Source organism: Acinonyx jubatus, chromosome D2 (genome assembly GCF_027475565.1).
Source record: "Acinonyx jubatus isolate Ajub_Pintada_27869175 chromosome D2, VMU_Ajub_asm_v1.0, whole genome shotgun sequence".
Taxonomy (NCBI): domain Eukaryota; kingdom Metazoa; phylum Chordata; class Mammalia; order Carnivora; family Felidae; genus Acinonyx; species Acinonyx jubatus.
The window spans coordinates 67,811,514-67,829,156 of record NC_069393.1 but is presented as its reverse complement, the minus strand read 5'-3'; the positions used below and the strand labels follow the sequence as shown (position 1 = coordinate 67,829,156).

The 17,643-nt window shown below is 46.7% G+C and overlaps 1 protein-coding gene across 3 annotated transcripts in view; it reads right to left on the bottom strand.

The window, feature by feature from the left end:
* Window positions 1–13,871, bottom strand: part of ACSL5 (acyl-CoA synthetase long chain family member 5) — a 45,464-nt gene extending 31,593 nt beyond the window's left edge. The window contains exons 1-2 of one of the 3 annotated variants that reach the window (XM_015082937.3): window positions 13,733–13,871; window positions 13,048–13,227 (exon numbers count right to left, since the gene is read on the bottom strand). In XM_015082937.3, coding sequence (XP_014938423.2) covers window positions 13,048–13,227; window positions 13,733–13,844 — 292 coding nt within the window. In that variant the 5' untranslated portion in view covers window positions 13,845–13,871. Of the gene's footprint in view, window positions 1–10,640; window positions 11,027–12,545; window positions 12,830–13,047; window positions 13,228–13,732 lie in introns of those variants that run through there. The other 2 variants (XM_027063060.2, XM_015082938.3) reach the window with 2 other exon arrangements.
* Window positions 13,872–17,643: the final 3,772 nt, after the last annotated feature.

Below are 17,643 nucleotides of genomic sequence, written 5' to 3'. Positions count from 1 at the left end.
GGGAGACCAGAGTCCCCAGGTTCTTATTCCCAATTAGTTAACACATTCTTCTGTACTGAATCACTTAGTTTCTTCTAGGGACTCGGTCACAAGCCTTTACGACTCATAATGACTCCAGAGGGGACTGTGTGTTATTTAGGAGGCTGTATATGAAAGTTAAGCTTTCTTAGTTGGGCTTTAAATCACCTGCCCAGGCTCCATTGTTAGTTTCCCTAAATCCCTGCCTCCCCCTCCAATGTAGGAAGCTTCCACCTCAGTTCTTAACCACATAGTTAATATTTCTAGACAAATTCCAAAGTAATGGCAAAAGGTCAACAGAGCATTACAAACATACAAATAGCTTCATGAAAATAACTTTTCCTTAATATGCAGTGAACATGAAGCAGATGTGCATTCTATTTCAAGACCCTTCACCCAGTATCTTCAGAGGTCTGGAGCTAAGGGTTTTCCATCTTTTCTTACACCAGTTTACTCTTCTGCATCAAATATAGTTTTCTGCTTTTGAGAAATAAAAGATATGATCCTGTTTCTTAAACCTTAAACAGTCAGAAAACCCTGATATTGGAAAAGCACTGACTTCAAAAGAGGGTCAATCTCAGCTACTCATGCTGTTTAAAATGATGTAAAGGTCAGAAGGGCCAACATTCGGTTATAACTGAGATAAAATTTGTTGTCATATTTCCCAATTAAAAAAAAAAAAAAACAGCTGAGAGGGGAGTCCTAAAAACTCTCTAAGGAAATAAGAGGCAATTAGAAGCCATGAAATAATTCAATAACGTGGCTAGGTACCAAATTGGTAGCTAGATACTCAATAGCTTTCCTTTATTTCATGCAAATAGCTGATTCAAAAGTAATGGGGGAAGAGTCATGTGTAGGGGCGCCTGGGTGGCTCAGTCAGTTAAGCGTCCAACTTCGGCCGAGGTCATGATCTTGTGGTCCATGGGTTTGAGCCCTGCGTTGGGCTCCTTGATAACAGCTCGGACCCTGGAGCCTGCTTCAGATTCTATGTCTCCCTCTCTCTCTGCCCCTTCTCCACTCACCATCTCTCTCTTCCTCTCTCTTAAAAATAAGCATTTTTTTTAAAAAGAATAAATGTGTAAAGCCTCTGTTTAAAAAGTTTAGACCTGAGGGACATAAGAAAGGCTTGAAAACTGGAAACGCATGCTTGAGATAGTCAAGAGGACCCCGTATCCCTAAATGTATCTATACATTTAATGTAACTTTAATAAGAACCAACAGAATTACTTGGGAAATGAAAAGTTGATTCTAAAGTTCACCCAGAGGGGTGCCTGGGTGGCTCAGTCTGTTAAGCCTCCCACTTTGGCTCAGGTCATGATCTCATGGTTCATGAGTTCGAGTCCCGTAGCAGGCTCTGTGCTGACAGTTCAGAGCCTGGAGCCTCCTTTGGATTCTGTGCCTCCCTCTCTCTCTGCTCCTCCCCAACTCATACTCTGTCTCTCGCTCTCAAAATTAACATTTAAAAAATTAAAAAAAATAAAGTCCACCCAGAAAAATAAAGCGTATTAATAAAAGTCAGAAATTTTTTTTTAGAGTTTATTTATTTAATTTGAGAACAGACAAGCACTAGCAGAGGTAGGGCAGAGAGAGGGCGACGGAGATCCCAAGCAGGCTCCACACTGTCAGCACGGAGCTTGATGCCCGGCTCAAACCCACCAACTATGGGATCGTGACCTGACCCAAAATCAAGAGTCAGAGGCTCAACCGACTGAATCACCCAGGTGCCCCAAGAATCAGAAAAGTTTTGAAAACCAACAGGAATTGGGGCTGGGAGGGGACCAGAGAGTTCAACATTACCACATTTGCTTCTGATAGAGCTAGAGAAGTTTTCTATTGATCATGAATACACGAAACTCTGAACAAAATGATCCTGAAACTCCCAGGGGATATATTCACATATACTAAATTGCATTTCAAATAAAGATAGATTTTTTTTCACTTAAAAGTATCAAGACAACTGGCTAGCCATTCAGAGAAAAGACATCAAGCTGATCACTGTCTTACCCCCCCCAACAAGAATTAGCTCAAGATGGATCAAAGACTTAAATATGAAACAATGACAACCGTAAGAGTATTTGGGGATAAAAAGTATGAGAGAATGTTTTCTTTTTATAATTCTGGTAGGAGGAAGACTTGAGATAGACACAAAGCTAGAAGCTGTAAATGAAAATGTTGGCAAGCTTACATAAAATTTTTAAAAATATTTGCCTTGCAGGAAAGATACCAGAGACAAAGATACACTGGGAAAAGTATCAAATACTTTGCCTATCTAAAGAGCTCATTTCCTCAATAAGGAATGCTTAGAAGTCAACAAAAAACAAAACACAACAAACACAATAAAACACAAAGCAAAGGTCACAACCAGAATGTTCACAGCAAAACATTATTTATGAGAAAGACAGTCATCTTTGCTTATCATTTAATAAATGCAAATTTAAATGAAATGTCTTTTCCCCCACCCATAAGAGTAGCAAAGATGAAATACTGTAAAATGCACTGTTAGGGAAACGTAAATTAGGTGCAGTCTCCTTAAAGACGTGCTCATTGCCTTCTAACACAATTTAAAACGTGTGCCCTTTGAACTAATGACCCTACCAGTGACTCATCCTGTAGAAAGACATCAGTTCTATAAGATATATTACAAATGGCTGTTCAAGGTACTGGTTAGGAATGTGGGCTCCGAGTCAGATTACTTGGTCTCCTACCCTGTGTGAATGTCTTTGTTACCTGCGTTAGATAACCTCTGAGTGGTTTCTTTAAAAAAAAAAAAAAAAAAATTTTTTTTTAATCTTTATTTTTGACAGAGACAGACAGAGACAGAGTGCGAACTGGGGAGGGGCAGAGAGAGACAGAGAGGGAGACACAGAATCTGAAGCAGACTCCGGGCTCTGAGCTGTCAACACAGAGCCTGACACGGGGCTCGAACTCACAAACAGCGAGAACATGACCCCAGCTGAAGTTGGATGCTCAACCGACTGAGCCACCCAGGTGCCCCTGTGTGGTTTCTCATCTGTAAAATGGCAATTAAAATATCTTCTTCGTGATTAAAGGAGTTAATGTACCTGTAAAGTACTTAGAACAGTGCCTGGTATATAGAATCATGTATCAGCTATTCTGTTCACTATTGTTACACCTACAGGATTTTTTTTTTTTTTTTTTTTTTTTTATAATGCGGGAGACCAGGAAAGCCTACCTTGATACGAGAGTAACCAAATAAATCAGAGCACTGTCACACAGTGTGCTCTGGGCAGGTATTATAAAGAATAAAGCAGATCTGTATGTACTGATGTGGAAAGGGCTCTATGATACATTACTGAGTAGAAAGAAAAAAAAACCCACACTTGGACAAATGCCTATGTGTTTGTGTTTCTGAAAGTATATTCCTCATATGAAAGGCTGTATGGAAGAAGAGAAATCATGAGTGGATTTTCCCTGAAAATTTCAAGTATTCAATCATTCAGCCAAGAGATATTTAAGGGCTTGACTGTATATTGGTGTCATTCCAGGTGCTGGGGACATGGCAGTGAAAACCCTGCCCTTGTGGGGTTGTATTTTCTCGGGGAGTTTGACAAGTCTGACCAATGACTAGATTGTATAGTATATGGAATTAAAAAAAAATAGAATCAGGGAAGAGGATTGTGGACAGCAGGGGTTAAGTTTTCAAGCAAGTCTCATCAAGAAGGTAACTTGAGAGTAGGCGCTGTTTAACGTGAAATACGCGTGCTTTACTGCTTTAAAAAAGATGAGCAAAAACCCAAGAACAAACAAGAGCTCCAAATGACCCCACCTCGGCCTGAGGCAGCTGATCGAGAAAGTTCCACCATCTCGGCTGTTGACATTTCGTGTGCATGTGCCTGAGAACGTGGCCTCAGCTTCATTTCTGCAAGTGCAGCCTTCCCACCACCAAAGCCACACTGAACGCGGCCGTTCTGAGCGCTCGCATTGTGTGCAATCCTCTTAGCCACAGAGTGAGCCGGTTCGGACAACAGCGCTGGGGGTGGAAACGTTTTTCATCCATTTCTTTGACAGATAAAGAGAGCAAAGGTGAAGTTTGAGTCACAGGGCCAAAAGGGGCCCTGAAAGGGCACCTTTCAACATTCACTGCAAGAAGCCGAGAAGAGGCTGGTGTAAGATCCTGACCTAGGAGATGGCAGTTGACTTTCCAGCCAGTCACCGCTGCCCAGGTGCTCAGGCCACCACTCGCGCCAGCTTTCTCCAGCAAGCCAGTTCCAGGTCACCAGACACAGACCGCTCTCTCCATCTGGGGCCTGGCACCCAGTGTGCTCGGAGGCACACACACCAGGCGATGTCCCCAGGCATACGGCAGAGGGCCGCCTCCTCTCCACGGGGTCAGGCAGGACAGAGCAGGGAGACTGTATTCCCAAAGGGGACCCCTATGAAGTCCCGGGGGGTGACTGAGCGGTCATTTCCACAGCATGGAAATATTCTGTGAGTGTTTAATTAAAACAGGAAAGCGATATCAAGGTCACACTCCCTGCCCTTCCCCACCCAAATGCTAGGCCATAGCCAACAACTCCAATTTGTAAGGCAGCTGGCAGGGAGAGGGGGAGGGTTAGGCTTGAAATGGTTTTCCTGGCCTGCGAGCAAGCACGCTATAAATAAATCAGGATGTTTTTAATGCATATCCATGGGTAATATCTTTGCTGCTGAATCACACAGAGAAAGCTCCAGGAACCAGAGCTCAGGAGGCTTGTACGAATCGGAGGCGGCTCCGTTCTATCCTGAGGTTTGGGCCTCGGGAAAGCTTCCTGTGACTCAGTGGACGCCTTGGCTGTGAGTGTTCCCAGGCAGTAGCTGTCTGAGCCTTCAGGGTCTACTACACCCTGCACAGAGCCTGAGGTCCAGCAGGAACCCTCTAGGTCCCAGCGAGTCACTTGTTCCTTTTGCTTACCAATGGCACAAGTTCAGAGGAGAGAACGAGGGAGGAACATCTGTTGAAGGAAACAGGCTGCAGCATTCAGTCCTACAAGGACCCAATGTGCTCCTACACACACAGATGGGGCAGAGGTGGCTGAGCCCTCTTCCGAAACGCCACAGCCAGGGGCCACATGCCATGACATTGACCACACCAAGCAGCTTGACCCGAAGGAGCTCAAGGGTCACTCATTCTACAAGCGTTTGAATATTTGAGCACCTACTATGTGCCAGGCAGTGTGTTCAGCGTGCGGAAAGCACGCTGGGACTTCACGGTCAAGGAGGAGAGAAAACCAATTCCCCAGGCAGTAAACAAATGCTTAATGGCATATACACCAGTCTTGGCAGAATCTGGTGGACTGGAGAGGTCCATGTGGCAAGAGAGAGATTTACTCTCTATATCTTATTTATAAAATTACATATTCCATTTTAAAAAGGAAAACAAAAGGTCTTGGACCAACTGTGTGCCCAGCACTTTGCCATGTGCAGAGAAACACTTAGAAGACCTACCCCCTGCCAAGAGCCTATTGAACACACTTACAGAAGGATTCAGTGTGGGAGACGCAAGTGTAGACTGGACTAGGTGAAGGGGGCTGTGTGGAGACTAGACTCTCAAGGATGTGTGGCTCTCAATCTCCTAGGTTTATGGCCAGTGGTGTCATTTCCAGGGTCAATCAAGGAGGATGACCCCACCAATTAGGCCAATGGCTAATAAGTCCCCAACTAGGATTCTAACCATGATTCTGTCACCAAACCATCTTTCTCAACTGTCATCTCTGTCTCTCTGGGTTTTTTTTCCACAGAGAAGGGAGGGGAGGGGAACACCCAGATGTGGGGGCAGAGGTAGAGTACGACTAAAGGCGCTGATGTGGGACAAGCATGATACCTGGGGAAGGGAAATAGTGAAGGGGTGTTTCTGATGCAGTAGAGGATCCATCTTGAGTTGAAAGGAAGGTGGGGGAGAAAAAGCCTCAAGAAGACTGAAGGTGACAGTATCTGGTGCCTGGTGGAGACACTACAACTCAACTAGAGCCATTTCAGTTCATAAATACCGGAGAGCCCTAGGGTGCCAGGCCTTGCCCTGTTGAGTAGGGTTTAACAAAAAAGCCCTCATGACATTAAACACCACAAGCCTCTTAACTCAGCCCATGAAGACAGCATAGGATAGTTGAGCCACCCATAGGCTGACAGCCAGCAGTGACAAATCCCACTGGGTCTCAGATTGACACAGTCAACCTTAATCTACCAACAAACCACAGCCCAGCAGCCCTACCCTGAGAAAAACCTTGTCTCAACAAACACCCCTCAAGGCTTCCCAAGTGTGTTGCTCATTATGAGAACGGGGGTCAGGAGGATCAGCACCAGAAGTTCACGGGACTTGATAAGAGAGCCTGTAAAAAGATAGTCCGGACAAAGTGCTAGGCCCCCGTCACCCATGCAGGAGAAAAACAGTGAGTTGAAACTTTGTGAGAGGGGCCTTCCTGCCAGCGCTCCTGCAGAGTCAGCCCTCAAATTACCTGGTTGGCCGCCAGTCATAAGTCACCGGATTCAAAGTGCAAACAACAAGCTTTATGGCCAACAGTCTCATTTACAGCAACAAACTTTCAAGGCCATTGCCCTTCCAGGTGCCAGAGCAACAGCCCTACCCCTCGCGTGGCCCTGGGGATAGCTACATAAAGTCAATGGCGTCAGTGTCCCTCAACTGCACGCAAAAGGGGACAGGTAACCGTTCCTACTTAAAAGGGGTACTGTATATGGAGCCCTCTAGGCACTGCTGGTCATGAGAGGTCCTCAGGAAGCCGGGATCTCTTTCCCACTTCCGCTTCCCTCCGTTCCGGACTCCTGGCCAAGTACCAGGTGTCCTACCCGGAGGCTTCCTGAAGGAGAAGAAACCAAGACCTTCATATTGTCACTGCCCTCCACCTTGTGAGCCAAGGTCTTAGCAACTCCTCGTTTCTATTTAAACGAAGGATTTCTCGTTGCAGAGGGCATGATGCACCTCTGAATTCTGACCCAGCTATCTCCTCCGAGCCTACCCCACCCCTGCATCCTCTTCCACAGCTACCCACCACTTCACACATCCTAGAGGAGACTGACCCACGGAGACCCAGAGTTTGGCTACCAGCTCCCCCAAAGAGGGTCAATACTATGGCCTGACCACAGAAGTACAGGGGCTGCTTCGCCTTCCAAACTCCAAATCTCATGTATTTATTGAGACATCATGGATTAAGAGCCTAGGAACTATCAGGCCCTGTGTCCTGGGGAAGAGTGAGTGAGAGAGCCCTTTTTCGATGCAGAGGCATGGTTGCTTAAAAGAGATAAAGACCTGGACGTATTTACAGCAGGTGTGCTGAGAACAATGACGGCTGACTCAGGGCTGCTGGGGACAGGTCCCCCTTGCAGGGTGCTGCCACGCACGAGAACCACCTCAGACTGCACCCCAGCCGAGGGTCCACGCATCTACTGGCCCAAAATAGGAAACAGACAGGAACAGAAACTTCATTCCTGGTTAGTAAACAATTGCCAAATCCTGGTTTGGTAAGTCACCTTCCCAGAGGCAAGAGGATTGTTTTTTCTTTTCCCAGGTGCAGTTCACATACCATCAACCATTTAAAGTGAGTAATTTCGGGGAGAGGGGGCGCCTGGGTGGCTCGGTCAGTTAAACGTCCGACTTCGGCTCAGGTCCTGATCTCACGGTTCGTGGGTTCGAGCCTCGAGTTGGGCTCTGTGCTGACAGCTCAGAGCCTGGAGCCTGCTTCGGATTCTGGGTCTCCCCCTCTCTCTGCCCCTCCACCTCACCTACTTGCATTCTGTCTCTCTCTCCAAAATAAAAATACATCAAAAAACAATTTCTTTTAAATAAAGTGAATAATTTCGTGGCATTTAGTGCATTCACAGTTTTGTGGAATCAACCACTTCTATCTAGTTCCAAAATACTTTCATCACCCCTAAAGGAAACCCTGGGCCCATTAAGCAGGTATTCCCGATTCCTTTCCCAGTCCCTGGCACCACCGACCAATCTGCTTTCTTTGTCTACGGATTTGAATGGGAAGGATTTTCAAAAGAGAGATTTCTCCCAGTTTCTAGTTCTTTCATCACTAAACTAGACCAGACTCACTGGAACGGAGGCACAGTTTGCCCTTCGGTAGTACACGAGCCAGGATTCAAATCCCAGTTTCTACCTTTCCTTAAGTGTGTCCAGTTTCTGTACTTGTAAGCCTCAGTTTCCCCATCTGCGAAACAACCCACCTGCCTCCCAGGACCGTTTCAAAGATTAAAAGATAACCCCGCCAAGACTAAGCCCAGCCCTGCCCCATAGGAAACAGTCAACGAACGGTAGCTGTAACATTGGCAGTTCTAGAAAAATGTCAACCTGAGAAGCATTAATAAGTATGTGAAGTCAAGATCTGCCCAGGTCACCACACAGGAAAACCTTTTCACGAATGCAATTTTCTAAGAGATCTGAACAAAGGCTAACTCTGCAGCTGACTGGTTGGACCATGGTTTTTCGTGTCACACAGACAGCTTTGATCTCTGATGTTGGAAAAGCTACTTATTTCCCTGAGCCAATTCTCTCAGCCATAATATGGTGAAACCATCCATGTCATAAGGTTGCCTTAATGAAATGTTAAGAGCAGCTATTATGAGCTGGGTAACTCTAACTGGCCTCATCTTCCTCTTCTCCATTCATTCTCGGACCCCGAGCCTCTCTATAGAATCTGTGGCCCTCACTGCATGTTTAGCACAGAGGCATTCGATCATATACTAATATTATAGTAGGTGTTTTTGCCCTGAACTGTTAGAATATAGCCTGAGAGAGAAGACTATGTTAGGTCAGGACCTAGCCAAATACCTGGCTGAAATATTCTGTTTGGCCTTAGCTGTGTGTTGTTGTTTTATTTTTTTTAATTTTTTTTCAACGTTTTTATTTATTTTTGGGACAGAGAGAGACAGAGCATGAACGGGGGAGGGGCAGAGAGAGAGGGAGACACAGAATCGGAAACAGGCTCCAGGCTCTGAGCCATCAGCCCAGAGCCCGACGCGGGGCTCGAACTCACGGACCGCGAGATCGTGACCTGGCTGAAGTCGGACGCTTAACCGACTGCGCCACCCAGGCGCCCCTGTTGTTGTTTTAAATTAAGTTGGAATGTGTTCCTATCTGGGGGCACATCTACCTTGCATTTTGCTAGAGACCCCACCATCTGCATTTTCTTACCTACCATCTATTTAACTCTATGATCCGCCTGTTCTATAAATATCTGTGGCCCTTGTTCTAATTTTTTGTTCCTTTTATTGTGTCAAGCACACAAGTGACGCCCACAAGAATTTAGACCATGCCTCTTCTAAGAGGATTCTGTGTTCATCTCAAATACTCATCAATTGGAGGGGACCACTACAGAGTAATGCCCATGCTGCAGTAGAAAGGGAGCGTTCAAGTGAAACCAATTATTGTTTTTATTTTTTACTAAATAAACCTTTTTTTTATAAATTTATTTATTTTTGAGAGAGAGAGAGAGGGAACACACAAGCAGGGGAGGGACCGAGAGAGAGAGAGAGAGAGAGAGACAGAATCCAAAGCAGGCTCCAGGCTCTGAGCTGTCAGCACGGAGCCTGACGTGGAGCTTGAACCCACAAACCGTGAAATCATCGTCTAAGCCAAAGAAAGATGCTTAACTGACTGAGCCACCCAGGTGTCCCTAAATCAATCTTTTTAAAATCAAATGACATTTTGTTATTATTTTAAGTTTATATATTTTAAGAGAGAGCATGCATGCAAGTGGAGGAGGGGCAGAGAGAGGAGGAGAGACAGTCTCGAGCAGGCCCGACACGGGGCTCGACACCACAGTTGTGAGATCATGTCGTGAGCCAACATCAAGACTCGGATGCTCAACTGACTGAGCCACCCAGGTGCCCCTAAATTGTCTTACTTTTTAGGACTCTGCTGCTGTTAGAGAATACCAATCATTTACAAATTGGACCGATAGATCGATAGATTCAATCTTACTTTTCAAACCACCAAAGAAGATTAATACCCACAGAAGGTAGCAATCCCCAACCATGGAGTCCCTTCCCAAAGCTCACTCTTTTTTTTTTTTTTAAAGTTTACTTATTTTGAGAGAGAGAGAGATATCAGAGAGGGAGATAGAGAGAGAATCCACACCGTCAGCACGGAGCCCGACACGGGGCTCAAACTGGTGAACTGTGAGATCATGACCTGAGCAGAAACCGAGAGTCAGATGCTTAACTGACTGACCCACACAGGCCCCCCCCCCCCAAGTCCTTGAAGTTCACCTTAGATTCAACATGTGGCCCTACCCCTTAAAACTGATCTAAGTCCGTTCAGAAACCATCCATCCCTCCCTCACCCATTAGCTCTCACCATAGGAAGGAGTCAAATTTCACAATGAAAACTGAAGAGGTCTCGGTTCTGGTCCATCTCCTCCAAGAGAGACAGGTGAAAGAAAATCCAGTCCACATGCTCCACATTCCCCCTTCCCTTCACCCCTCCTGATAAGGACGGTTTTAAAGTGTCCATTAGAGAGCTGGGAGAGAGAGAGAGTGCTGACACGTGCCAGGCACACAGCAGGCTTTAGACTGGCTGAAGCTGGGGGTTGGGGCGGCCCCTCGCCTCTGCCCCATGCTCACAAGACCCCTTGCTAAATACTCCCTCAGGAAGGTCCCCTTACCCTGTGAAGGGGTCGCATCTGTTGGCGCTTCCTGCAAATGGGGTCTCCTGGCTCCGGGTTCCTCCTGGCACAGAATCCTTGTCCCTCTTCCCTCACCCCCAGTTCCTCCAAGGATAGGCTGGCTCCAGAGCATCCATGCAGAGGGATGGCTCGGCTCCCAGCGTCCCCAGTTGCGCCCTGTGTGAGCTGTCCCGAGTCAGGCCATGGCCAGGCTTTCTAACGTGCTCCGGGACTTCACTTCCTGGTTTTTCTTTCACAACTGAAAGTGGAAGCATTCTGAGCAGGAGGAGAAAAGCCGCCAAGCTGCCTGGCTCCTTTTCAAAGCCCTTAACCCCAGCTCCTAAAGGCTGAAACAAAAGCCAGCCTGAATCGCACCATTCACCCTTGGCTCCTGTGACTGACTACCTTGAAATGAAGATCAAAACAAAACTGGACTGACTTGAGGTGCCCGGAGCAGAGCACCAATGCCAGAAAGGGGACACTGCTCCCCGCCTCGACTCCCAGGACAGGAAGGTCCAGCCCGCTGTTGCATCCCTCCCGATGGTGGGGCACCTGGCACAGTGTCACCCTCCTCCAACCTCCGTCCTCCCTCCACCTGCCTCAGTCCCCCAGCACTTCTGATAAAGCCAGTGGAACCAGCAGTGACAGTGACCCAGACGGAGAGCTTTTGTTCTTTTCCTCTGACACAATCAGCTGCCCATCCTTTTCACACCTTGAAATCTAAATTAAAAAATCGATTGTGCTGCCTCCTCCACCTCCAATTAAAGCTGGGAACTTTTGAAACCACAGGAAGGCAACGAGTACGTATGTCCTTAGCTGTCCAGTTGATCTCGTATCTTGCAGCTTCTGGAAAACCCACTGTACGTGCATGAGCCAGTTGACAGGAAAAAGCAAGTCACTTCTCAGTGTTACTGGAAAAATTGTTCCGAATGTGCAGACCCCTAAAAGGGTCCTGGAGATTGGTCTGCAGGATGTCAGAACCTATAGTACCTTCAGAGGATTCACCTCGGGCTGTGGCCACAAAAGGGCGCAGGAGCTCCCATTCTCGGATTCGGAGGCAGAAATCGTGAGTTCTCCGGCTTCTTCCTCCTCACCCCCCACCTTACCTCCCAGATGCCCAGTGGTCCCTTCAGGAAGGCTCATGGTAAGTCTGACACAAGCCTGACCCTTTACCAGAGCTAGATGAGGGTTCATTTCGCTCTACAGAGAAGAGATCCTAAAAGCCTCCAAGCTAAAAAGCAGCCAGGGCGAGCCAGGTCAATCTCAGACAATGGCACCTGATCCCTGGGCCTCACAGGAGCCCCACTTTAGACACAGAAGAAAGACCAAGTACGGGAAGAGGAGGTTAGCCACCCTGTCAGTCTAGCTTATTGGTCATTTCGTGGCTGGAGGGACACTTGGCATTGCTTAGTTTCAGGAGCTCATTCCTTTGAGAAGTAGCTCCGTCCAGCAGAGGTCAGAGAATGGCAGAATGGATGCTAAGTCTCAGCTATTCTAATACCCTGAGTGCTGGCTTCTTTTACCAGCTGAATGGAGAGCGCTCAGGGCCAAATGAGCTTTTCCTTTTATTATTATTATTATTAATTAATTAATTTACTTTTTACTATTTTCCTCCAGGTGCGGGCACTCAAGTTGAGAAGTGCCTCGATCATTTACAAATTCTAGCAGAGTGGCATTCCCATTCGATCGTATGCACACGTCAATAACACTCCCAAGATTTCAGGAAATAACGGGAGGTTTTGACAACACAAGAATTCTGTATTCTATAGCAGCAGCCTAGAGCGACAGGACTGGTCAGAAGTCTAGTCTTAGCCACACAACCTGCGAACTAGGTAGCCCAGGCCAAGTTGTTGAACAGCCCAGAGACACTTTATTCATCTATGAAATGGGAACAATACCACTTACCTTCTAGAAGGTGGTGAGCAGATGAGGTAACACAGGTCACACACCTAGTACAGACCTCAGCACCCAAGGGAACGTCTGCTGAGGACTCTCTCCCCCCAGTCCCTTCCAAATGGGAATCCCTGCCATCAGCAGCTGGCAAATAGCCCTTGTAACCATCCTGACACAGAAATTTTTGAATGGAAGATGAAGGAGACATACTTCTTGGTTTTGTAACTCTTAAAATGTTTGTCTATTTTAGTTGGATTCAGTGAAATTAACAACTTTCTCTTCCAAATCCACCTCCTGCCAGCATTCACATAGCCTTGATGTCTCCACACCTTTCCACTTGGTTTCTGCTTTGCCTCCCCACAAGTCAGCTGAGATTACTACTAAACCAAATGTAATTTCATATAGTAAAAGGTCTCCAAGGCTGAGGAGAGACATGTGTCTTTCCTCCCCACCCCTGCCCTTGCCATCCTGTCGGTGTAGAAACCAGAGAGTAGATAGTGTTATTGCAGCTTACCTTGTAGGAATAGGCTCACTTTCCCGGGGCCAGGAAATGAACCCTTGACAGCCGGCTGTACTGGTTCAGCACCACATTCAGACACCTCTGTCCTTTCCTCAGCTCCTGCGATGAGGCCACATCTGAAGCCAATGCGTGCTGCCCTGAGAGTGACCAAAGACTCTCCTGGAACCTTTGTACCTGTTGCAACAGAGGTTCAAAGGTAGAAGTTAGCTGTTCCAACACTTGAAATAACATCCAACAGCGAGAAGCACAGAATTTGGCAAAAGGTTAAAACAGAGATGGTTATGCAAGGGCTTAAGAGGAAGGAGAAGAAAAAAGACAGCCCTCTGCTCAGAAAGCTAACATGCAACAAGCAAAACCTTTATAAAGCCCATACCTCAGGGGAAAGAAAGTGGACAGACAGGGCTTGGCATCTGCCTTTGGGACAGAGTCCCTGAGACCATGATAGCAAGAGGGAGGTCTAGCGCACAAGAGGGAAAACTCGTTCCTTGAGTTGTGGTTGAGCAAAACATGAGAAGCCACGTTAATTGGCTCAAGCTAGGACTTTACGGATCAGATAAGTCTGCATTTCGAGATCGGCCTTTTTCTAGAAGAGGCCAGTGACCCCTCCAGAATTAGAACATCTCCAAGACAATGCGATAAGGCAAGTGACTCTAGCATCCAGACCGAGGGACAAACCTACCTGGGTCATATTTAGAATGCAGAATCATGGATACAGGCTGCACCTCCCATGGATTTCTCGTGTGCCGGGCCAGCAGAAACTCGTGGAAATGCTGCACTAGGTTTCTTCTCATTGGATTCAGTCAAGCAGCCAGTAATATCAAAATCAGAAGCCAGTACCGCTTCCTGTTGACTACTGTGTGAAGCAGTGGCCGCCACATTACCAGTGAGGTCTTATTAGGTCACATTGTCATCCAGGTCTTAGGTGCGTTAATTCTTGAAAGTCACTTCTTTGCACACAGCCCTAGTCCTGCCTTAGTACCTGAAAGAAAGGGGCTTTCTCAGAAGTGACTAAAGGAGATACAATTCAACTAGAACTGAGGCCATAAGTCCCACCTGATTGGATTCATGCCAAGTTGTGTTAACTAGCAGCCTACTGATGGCATACCGGCTGGAGAGCGAGTTACTCCAAGCCGGTGGTTCTCAGACATCAGGGAACATCACGACCCCCTGGAGAGCCTGTTCCAACACAGCTGGTGTTGGAGCTTCTGATTCAGTAGGCCTGGGTTAGGGCCTGCAAATCTGCATTTCTAATAATTCCAGGTGATGTGGATGTTGCTGGTCTGGGAACGACGCTAGGAACACACTCGGAGCCACTCTGCCTTCAATGAGCCCGACTGTTGAGATGTCAAGAGGGACTGGGTTTGGGGTAGTCTTGGTTATGGTGACCCTGCAGTTGGGGGGTGGGGTGGGCCATTTGGCACAGAGTAGAACTCACCGTGTGCTCCAGAAGAGAGGTGTTACTCAAGGTCAGTAGGCAGACCAGTCCCAGAGCAGCGCTTTGGCAATAACAGGACGTATTGCCATTCCCTGCCCCACTCCTCATGTAAATATATATCAAAGCCGCACAGCATGACACCTAGACAAGCCATGTGGGTATGAGCACAGGCATATAGGGGGCATCACTTGATCCAACAAACTTAGCTTTATTCTTAGGGTACCTGAGACAGTAAAAATGAGAAACAGCTGAGGCATGGACTTTAGTAGGAGAGGGGAGCCCAGAAGCCAGGTCTCCAGTGCCCCATCTCTTGATAAATCATTATTTCCCATAGCATCTCACTTCACAAAAACACGTGTGAGCTAAGGCTTCTATGCCACATCCTCTATTTCTCCCCCCCCCCCCCTTCCCACAGCCATATGCATTTAGAATTCAATACAAGCAAACTCCTTCTGGGTTTGAGCTCCCGTAACCCTGACAAAGTGCAAACCTTAGTTATTGTTTTAGGTCATTTATAGGCAATGTGCTCAAGATGTGAAGAGTCTGACCCAACAGATACAGTTCGGACACACTCACACATGGTGCTCTGGTCAGTGTGTTTACATGCCCTCCCCTTTGGTAGGGACAAAGAAACGACAAATCGCCTACACAACAGTTCTAGAAGACCAGGAGCCAATACTCTAGGGTTTTGTAATACAGCCTTGAAAAAGCCAAGATACATCTCAGGATAGGGGCTGACAGCTCCTTAGAAACAGAACCCAGGTTTTCCCCATTTTTGAAAGCAGGGAAAGACAGACCTTATAAGCAGGTCAACTTCTTAAGTAGCCCCACAGTGCATTGATGAAGCTCCTCCCAGTTTGTAAAACTTTCCCAATCTATCTTTTAACAAATCTGTGAGGTATAAACGGGGACGCTGCCCTCAGCATCCAAACCTTCGGTGGCTATTGGGGCCCGTGACAAGGGCAGTTACGATTCGTGGCTTAAAGAACACTTATTTAGGAAGGACCTTTGCCTGTTCTAACAGCTAATGCAAGTCTTTAGAAGTAGGGCAACATGACCCAAGAAGAAAGAGAAGAGTTCTAGACCTATCAACTGAATCTACTCATGTTAACTTAATACTGATGGCTCAGAAAGAAAGGTGAGATGTTCCTCTCTAGAAGTGGCGGAATAGGAAAGACATTGTGGTGGCACAGAGTGGGGGACTGTGAGGGACTGACCTTTAGCTTCCCACATGGCAGAGCTGACTTTGAAGTTTACCCTTCTACTGAGATGTGAAAAGGAAGGGGCAAAGTTCCTTAAACTCCTACCAAGGGTGCCTTAATCAGCCATTCCAGTTATCAGAACTCCATACCCACCCTTTCCCTGGTTATCTGATGTTTCAAAAGGCTTATGGCATTCAAAGTACACCTTGCCAGGTAGCAATCCAAGGTTCTCATGCCAGCTCCTTTCTGAAGGCATTCGAGATGTTCATGAACATTACTGCGCACCTCCCGTGGGATAGCGCTGTTCTAAGAACTTCATCTGCATTATCGTATTTAATCTCACTGCATCTCCACGAAGAAGTTGTTATTTTGCAGAAGAAAAGCTGAGAGGCCAATTAACTTCCCCAAGGCATGTGGCTAATAGCGGACAGAGTCTCAGAGTCAGATATTGAATTGAAGTAGCCTGGAGTCCAGAGTTCAAGGGTGTATCTATGAGTATGATCCATTCGATGAACCCTATGTGATCTTGTGTATATATAACTACACACACACACACACACACACACACACACACACTTATCTTGGGAACTTTCATTGGTCTCCCAAAGAAAATTAAGAACCATGGTCCTAGAGGAAGCAGGACACAATGCCAGCCATATGGTTCTGATGCCAAGGATGAAACAACAGCTACCTTTTCCCTCCTCAAAAGGGCTTTTTATCTGCCTGGATATCCTTCCTGCCACTGAGCTCATTTCCCACGCACGGCCTCACTTCACACAACTAGAGGGGCCAATACACTATACATCCAGCTGCGCAAACCTCAGGTTGTTCTGCTCAGTTGTCACAGCTCCATGCTGGGCCCTGCTATCAATCCTGCACCGTGGGGCATCACTGTACACGTGGAAAAAGCTGGCCCACAGCTCGTTTTCATCAACCTGGGTCATGGACAGCTTGGGCACCCAGGCTCTTGAGGCCCACTTGCTCATTCTTTGTGGGAAGGAAGTGTTACTCAAGCACAGCACTTGGTTGACGAGAATGATGTTTGCACAGATTGCAATAAGAAGTTTTCCCTAACCCCAGATAGGCCACCCCCCCCCCCAAAGAACACACACAGCAAATTGCCTCATAGACTTATTCTCAGGTTCATGATGTCAACAAGGTTGGAACACAGTGACACAGGCAACTTTCTCCTTTGTTAGCAAGAGCTTTCCAAGAGCGTTTCTGAATCAGACAGAAAGTGGAGAGATCCCCAGGAGAGGGGTCAGCTCTAAATTCCCAGAGCCCACAACAACCCCATAAAAATCATCGCTGTTTCCTGGCAGATTAGAAAGATAGCTCAGAGGGAAAATGGAGATCTGTGTGGTCCAATACAGTAACCAGGGGCTGCATATGGCTGCTGAGCACTTGAAATGAGTCAAGTCTACATTTAGAGGTGTACAAAACACACACCGAATTTTGCAGACTTAGTTTGAAGAAAGTAGCATAACATCCCCGATTTTAAAATGCTGATTACATGTTGAAGTGATAATATTTAGGATGCACTAGACAAGTAATTCTACCTGTTCCTTTACCTCTTGTAATTATGCCTGCTGAAAAATTTAAAATTAGGTATGTGGCTCGCACTGTATTTTCCTTCAACAACACCGATTGGGCCCATAAGTCCTCGGCCTGATGCCTACGGAATATAAACAAAAGGTGGCATCACCCAGCGGCAGCAGCAAGTGTGTTATAACTGCTCTGGATGAACTTAAAGGCAGCAGGGTCTTCTACCTGTACCCCTGGTTTACACATCCAACAGAGTTTATGACCTTGACTGAATCAACAGTCCCTTATTATAAAACTGCTAGCATCCCTATCATCCCCTGAGTGTTGTTCCATGCCAGGCACCGTGCTGTGGGTCCTACACCTAGGACTCCATCTAATCCTCACGTGAACTCATCAGGATAATTACAA